Here is a 7,755-nt window from a genome sequence, read left to right as displayed (position 1 = left end):
CTTCTGCACACGCCTGATCGGAATGAGCAAGATCGCTGAACTCGTGAACTCTTAGATCACGGCGATCAGGAAAGATACGCCTCAGCATCTCAACATCACTCTCTGTCAGCTCTCCAACAGGACGATCATCGTTAGAATCAAGAGCCCTTGCCATCTCATATGGCTCCAAATCATTCATAATTTCAACACTATTAGAGCCACGGAATCCATCTCTACAATGCACTTACGCAGCAACAGTGGGCACATCCACATTGTCTGAAATATCCCTGCAACATAAGTAGAAAAATGAGAAAAGAATGAAAAAATAGATGTAAGAAAGGCGGTAAGCTCCCAATAACCATGCGGATAAGACACTTACTCAGATGATTATGTGTCAAAGGGATCTCATGAGAAGGATCTGCCACAACATCATAAGTCTGACAAGCATCTCCAACTAGCTCATTGGGACCAAATTGAGCATCGGAAACCGTAGGTGCAACCTCCACATCCATATCAGGTTCCGGGACGGAAGGGTCGAAGTGTGCCTGCTGACCCATTGGTGGAGAAAACCCATGAGGGATAGGATCAACTAACACCCGACGCACAACCACGTCCAAACTTTGAAACTGGCACTTCATAGCCGATCTCATATAGTTCCCCCACTAGTCTGCATACCCAATTGGGATCATCTTCCTTAGGATGTTGGGAGGGGAACCTAGGTGAAGTACACCATCCACTGCGATGCCATCATCATCATCGGTTCCATGGCAATGTAGCTTCTCCCGAGCCCTTGCAACCAACTCACTAAATGAAGGCTTCTCATTGAATAACACAGATATTATTTGCATATCAACAAACTCAACATATCCATAGCGATCTCTTTCCACGGTGCCTCCATGATATATGCTCAGTAAGTTGTCCATCTAGTAGTTCAAACAAAAATTAAAATACAGTTCGTTTAGCCCAAAGTAGTTGCTATATAGTACCTCTCTAATAGATAATAACCAACTACATCCTAAATAACTATGTCACTAGCTATCTAACTATATTTATCTCAATAACTAAATCAACTAGCTATGTAATAACTATGTACAGTGCTGACTCATCTAGGAGTATGTATTTTCTTTTTTTCTACAGTGATGTACAGCACTTACTGTTTCTACTGAGAAAAGATGGGGAGAGGAGCGAAAAGGGCTTCGTAAATGTAAGTGGGCCACTTCTGGTACGATTTTAAAGGCGCGAAGGCCCGATACTGGTGGACAGGAGCCTTCAGGTCCGGGCCAGCCGGAAAGATCTTTCCGTCTACCACTCACGCTGGATTTTCACGTCCGGCCCAAACGAAAAGAGAGGAAAAACTCGTGCATGATCCGTGTGCTTGCCGCGCTGCCGTATCCTACCAGCAGATCGACCTCTGATCTGATTGACACTATACTAGGACTCTGACAGTTCATCAGGCCCCACCCGGCGGCCGTCCCATCCCATCCCATGCGTAGCGAACCCTCAACTAATCCCTCGTCGCGCCGCCGCCCCATATCGGAACTCGTCTCTGCGCGCGCGATCAGGATTCGTGCTCGTGCAGCGCAACACCATTTTCTGCGCCGCCTCTTGTTCTCTGGAAAAATCGTTCGTGTGTTCCACCATTTTGGTGGCTATCGGCAATGATCCGCTGGCCTCTACGCTGTCCCGATCGATCGAACGAGCAGTAGGGCAGGCGGCAGGCGGCTGCACGGGCCACGGGGATGCTGGATGCAGGAGCGGCGGGTGCGGAGAGACAGAGAGGCGGCTGACAGCCAGCGTGGTACGTGCTGCGTGCACGGTGCAGCGGACCACAACGGGGAGCGGCCAGCGCGCGGGTGGGATACTGGGACGGATGGGAATTGGGATCATGGGAAGGCGATGACTGCCGATGCCGAGCAACGCTTGCAACTTTGCAAGGTTGGCGCGCGGCCGACACGGCGGCGGCGGACAGGCGCGCTCCATCGTGCCACGGCCAGCCGTCGTCTGTTTGGATCATAGCCGGGAGCTGCGCCCGCCCACGCACGTCGATCCAAATAAGCGAGCAACGCAGGAACTACATGTTACTCCGTATTAGCAAGACAAAACTTGGACAGCTCAGAAAATTTGGTTGGTTGAAGGTGAAGAGTTGGTACGCGAAAAAAAAGAGAGAGTAAAACTACTAAATCAGTATGATTTGATGACGGGTCGTAAGCCCGGATCATGGGCTGCGGCGTATCACACGGCCGACGACGGCGCGGGCCGCATGGCCGCGGCGCGGAGAGTGTCCGGCGCCCCGCGGTGAAGCATTTGGTGCCAGCTGCTGCGCGTGGAGGAGACGACGGTGTGAGGCGAGGACGCAACGCGCAGGAGAATCGAGGGCCTTGAGGCTGTCCATGTCTTGTACTGCGGCCTGGCATGGCTTCCTCCACGTTGAGGAGCTCTCCATTGAATCTGGCAATGTTGGAAATTTGTGCATCTGTATTCGTTTGGAATTGGTTGTGAACTCTTGAGACGACGGACTCTTGTATGATTCGAACGCGAGATTTATATAAGTAGGAGTATTAGATATAGACAGGTACGGATATAGATATATGATAGATATAGATGGATTTCGAGCACATATATAATCTCTCGGAGCCATCAAGACACATTGGATCATATATAAGACAGCACAAGAAATCTACGTTTACAACTCACCTGCCAAACTTAGGTTTTTATATTATCTCGTCGCCGCCGCCGTTGACCAGAAAAGACTCTTGGAGGATCGATATACACCTGTTCGCTCGATCGTATCAGCCATGCTTATCAGTTCATGATATAGTGTTTTTCTCTCATAATAAAACAGCATCAACCGGCTTATAAGCCACAGAAACGATCAATCGAACAGGGTGTAGAGGGCGGGCAGGGGAAGGAGAGTTGTCTCAGACATTGACTGTGTTATGGCGGCGACATCTGGCTCCGCCGCCCCCGTGACATCCGCCGTCGCCGTCCAAGACGCCGCCACAGTCATGGAGGATGCTGTCGGCGCTACCCTGAAATTTATAAAATTTGATGTGGATGCTGCCGAGGGTTTAGTTCAAAACCACGATTACAGAGGCCTCGAGGAGCATGTTCTTGAGATCTTGACAAAGGTCCAGGGAAGTAGCTTCTATCAGCATCCAGGAATTCTCTTCTCCATTTACCAAGCCGAGATTGCCCATTTGATGGAAGCGGAAAAAGTTTTCAGTGATAAAGTGAAGCCTCTCCTGAACCACAACAGTGATGAACTGTTCAGGCCTGCTGATTTGGAGGATCGAGTGAAGATGGTCCAGAATTGCGTGAACAACCGCAAGCCACCCGCAGCAGATCAAGATGAAAATATTTTCGGTGTTCTCTGTGATTACCTCCTCCTGTATTTCCCGTCATGCATGCCAGGTGACAGAGACAGGAAAGGTTCAGTTTCTGATTTTCTGGTGGCTTTCGACGATGAGGTGAGGGAAAGACGACTCCGCTGCCTGGCCTGCCAATGGGTGATACCAGCGTCGACCACAGCTGGGAAAATCACCAAACATTTCAGGAGCTCTGATATGCACGTGGAATGCTGCTTTAGAGTCACAAAATGGATGATTCAGTATCTTGATTCTCTCAAGCGTGAGCCTAGCACTGATATCCAGCAGGGTGATGTAGTGGTTAAACCACAGCCGAAGAAGAGGAAGACTTCAGGTCCACTGTTTTTGTTTCACAAAGATCTGGATGGGAAACCTACTTCCTTTACTGTTACTCCGGCTTTGATTGAAAAACACAAGGCCATTAGTTTGGCCAACATGTTAGCCCGGTGGCTATTGCGAATGAAAACTCTGATGAGTCAGGTGCTGTGGCCAAAGGAAAAGATATACTGAGCCAACTGCAAAAGCTGATTTCTGAGCTGAATGACCTGTTCTTTAGTTCTGTGCTGGAAAATGCTCCAGTGGATTCTTCACTGGCATTCATGAAGATCAGCAGTCTCGACCATTTGTCCTTTGGTCTCGTTCCGTTGAAGATGGACCTGACGTCAGCTTCCAGAGTGCTGGAAGATCTATGCCTTCTGACTATTGACCTGAATACAAGCTTTTTCATTGATTTCACGGGGCCTGCTGCGAAGACCATCCGTGCAACAACACCTTCTACATCCAGCACCGGATCAAACACCCCGTTTGCAGGTACTCTAGGCACAGATGTTCCTGGCCCATTTTGATCTTATCATGATGTACTCCCTCCATTCCAACCGATTTTTTTACTATTTGGCCCTTTTTTCGAAAGTTTCTCTCAAATAGACCCCTGGCGGAAAGAATTCCAGAAATGGACCCTTGGCTCGGCGCCAGAGTGAGTGGCGCCGCGCCAGAGTGAGTGGCGCCGAGCTCGGCGCCACGATGACTGGCGCCGAGGTCCTGGGCACGGGCAAACGGCCTGTAAGGGGCTCGGCGCCATCCACTCTGGCGCCGAGCTCGGCGCCATTCACTCTGGCGCCGAGCTACCTGCATTTAACCCCAGCCCAGCCTTCTTCCCCGAGCGTTCTTCCTCTTCTTTCTCCTCGGGTTTTTTTCTCACCACTTCATCCTACCTCACGAATCGACATATTGGACCTTGAAAACCTTGATTTGATCCGTAGATCTTCGAGAGCAAGGTATACTCGCTCACCTCCTTGTTTTTCTCGCATAGATTCGGTACATATTAGTCGGATTTTTGAACCTAAGAATCGTCATCACTTAGGGTTTCATTGTATCCCTCAATATATGTATTATACAACCGTAGGTTCATTTCAAGGCGTGGAAAATGCTAGCAAACCAAGCCACATGTAGTTATGTTATGGGTTTATTGTTGTGGATGAAATGAGAAACCCTAGGTTTAGGGTATAATGTTAACTGCTTTTGGTTCTTATAACAAAATTGATTGGATTGTAGTTATGGTTCTTATTGATATTTTGTTGTGATGTTTTTATTTATGTTTGCTAAATTACATCCTATTTGTTAGATGCAAGAAATATTTCGGGAGGAGTTTTGACGAAAACGAGGTCGTCCTCGAGAATTATACCCCGACGCGTCTAGCAAAGATGCCCACGTTCCCCCTGACCTTCCTGTCCCTAACTGTGATTGTGGTTTCCCGGCCCATGTTTTTCAATCGAAACATCCGGACACAGCCGCGCGTTGCTTCTACACATGTAGTCGGTTTAATGTAAGAAATTATTTGTACTATCCTTTTTCTTTATTTGTTTAAGTATGGTACTAATATATTATTGGAATCTCGTTGTGTAGGACCATGAGAGGTGCTTTTTCTTTCAGTGGATCGATGGTGCAGAAAAGTTTGATCCTAGGTACCTCTTTTTCGACGATTGGTTTAGAGGGAGACATCCACGTGAGCACTTCAAGCGGTGGGTTCCACCCCCCTAACCCTCCGGCAATGACGGCTAAGGAGAAGCACCTAGCCGCAGTTAGACGACTCGAGAAACCTCCTCTGTGCGATTGCGGAGATCGAGCTGTGATAAACCCTAAGAATACGTTAGAGTTTGTGTGTCCAAACAAGCATGAAGTAAGTGCAAAGTGTATGTGTTAAAATCTTGAGCTATATGTGTTTATGTACTAATGTCTCATTATTTAGGTGTATTCGATGGCGAAGTGTCGTTTCAAGGAGTGGTTGTATGGTCCTAAGAACCAATGGCCGGAAGAACCGCGGAGGGTTAAGGAAAAGAAGAAAGAACGGGTAATCTACAAAGCACCTCCTGTCATATGCGAATGTGGTGTAAAATCCAACTATGGCCTAGTCCCTTCGGAGCTTGGAATAGGTCATTATTGCGGCCATATGATTGAGTATGATGAGGTTCGTTATATTTCTGGTAAACATGAAATCGTATTTTGTTTGTTTTCCTAATACATATATGATATAATATTTGTTTTGAACAGAGCACTAGGAAATGCAGTTGGGAATGTTATGATGGTCAAGCTAAGTTCTTGGATGAACTGAAGAAGAGGCAAGTAATTGCATGGAAGAGGGGATATGGACCTGACTACGTCAACCTATTCGTTAAACATCACAAAGAAAAGATGTGTGAGTTTGCTAGACAGCGCGGTATTTGTAACCCGATCGATGTTGGGCTTAACAAATGGGGATTGGAGAGGCGGACGACGTTAGAGGAGGAGAGGGCAAGGAATGAGGCAAGGGAGGAGACAAGAGTACAGATGCAGGTCTTGGACGAGCATGTTGCTACATTATGTGCCAGTGAGTGCTTGAAAACCTTTTTTCGTTGCCTGGTTTTAAATGTAATATTATCGAGTTGCTAACTGATTGCATTTTATACATCAAGGGATTGGTTGCAGCGGGGAACATGCTGCAGAGGTGGCTCGTGCAAGATATGAGGAGAAGAAGTTAGATGCCCATAGATCACGAGCTGGTCGCACCGTTCAATCACCGATTGTGCTGTGTGATGATGGAGACGAGGATGAGGACGACACTGGCAGACTGAGTGAGCTCATTGCTTTAGCAGAGGCGGGCATACAGGCGCAGGAGGCTGAGGACGACACAGGCAGACTGAGCGAGCTCATCTCTCTAGCAGAGGCGGGCATTCAGGCGCAGGAGGCTGACGATGACACTGGCAGACTGAGCGAGCTCATCGCTCTAGCAGAGGCGGGCTTACAGGTAGAGGAGGATGACGACGCGTTCTTCACTCAGGCCGCAGCGGCCGCAGACGAAGCGGAGGCCGCTTACTACAAGCGACAGGCAGGTCAGAGCAACGCAGTTGAGCCTAGCCGCAGCAACAGGGTTGTAGTAGAGGACTGGTACTCGGATGATGAGTTGCTTACTCAGTACGTTTCAGATTGAGGATTTGGAAGTGCATTTGCCCCTTTGTCTACTGTCGGCACTTAGTTATACTATTAATATGTTGTGTAATGTGACATAGTATCGAACTTTTCATTATGTGGTTGTTTTCATTATCAATGGTCTTAATATTCCGCTTAATGATACAGACTTATTTCCATTTGAACACGTGCTGCAAAAAACAGTTAACGACATACGACATTATAGAAATCAACACACGAAACACATTAAATGGCATGTGACTACAGGTACCGAACCTGGGTACATAGTTTTCTTTGACTAAACCTAACATGCCTTAGGTAATTAAACCATGCCTTCGGTAATTAAACCTAACATGCCTTAGATAATTAAACATGGGATTCTCCACAAGAAAAACATAAAGTCATCCTAGTAGTGTGGCCACATAGCAAATTGTGTTGCACCTTCTCCATAGTAGCCTCCCGTTGTTGGTGGTGGTGGTGGCGGGGGTGATGGGGGAGACCCCTTTTTCTTGTGGTTAGGGCAGGTGCAATATGGATCATTGCAGAGTGCCTCCTATGAATCGGCACCATTGTTGTTGTCGTCCTGTTCGTCGTCCTTGTAACCGCTGCTAACTTCCCTTTCTAGATCGAAGATACGGTCTTGTAGGTAGTAGATGTACTCCGCATGCGGATAAATAGGTCGAGGATCGACCCACCTACTGAACCCACAGTTTTCTTCGGTCAAGGAAGACTACAAAAAGTATGTCGTGTAAGTGATATACAAGACAAACATATTGAAGAAACAAATAGTAATAGAAATTACCCATGCTCGCGGGCATTTGAAGAAACGACGACCTCCATCTATTCCCTCGGTGAACATCTGCACTAGGCAGTCCTCACCATGCATGCATTTTGGCCACTCTTCTTTCCTATCATCATATCATGTCAGTGGTGCCTCTTTGGTGAAATCACTTTTGCTCTCAACTGGGAA

General features: G+C 47.5%; 1 protein-coding gene across 1 annotated transcript; it reads left to right on the top strand.

Moving 5' to 3' along the window:
- The first annotated feature begins 5,582 nt into the window (after positions 1-5,582).
- On the top strand, positions 5,583-6,933 carry LOC136464050 (uncharacterized). The gene is made up of 3 exons (XM_066463016.1): positions 5,583-5,808; positions 5,892-6,207; positions 6,293-6,933. The coding sequence occupies exons 1-3, from the start codon at positions 5,599-5,601 to the stop codon at positions 6,805-6,807; spliced, it is 1,041 nt and encodes a 346-aa protein (XP_066319113.1). The 5' UTR covers positions 5,583-5,598; the 3' UTR covers positions 6,808-6,933.
- The last annotated feature ends 822 nt before the right edge of the window (positions 6,934-7,755 follow it).

Source organism: Miscanthus floridulus, chromosome 7 (genome assembly GCF_019320115.1).
Source record: "Miscanthus floridulus cultivar M001 chromosome 7, ASM1932011v1, whole genome shotgun sequence".
Lineage (NCBI taxonomy): Eukaryota > Viridiplantae > Streptophyta > Magnoliopsida > Poales > Poaceae > Miscanthus > Miscanthus floridulus.
This window is presented reverse-complemented; position numbering and strand designations above follow the sequence as displayed.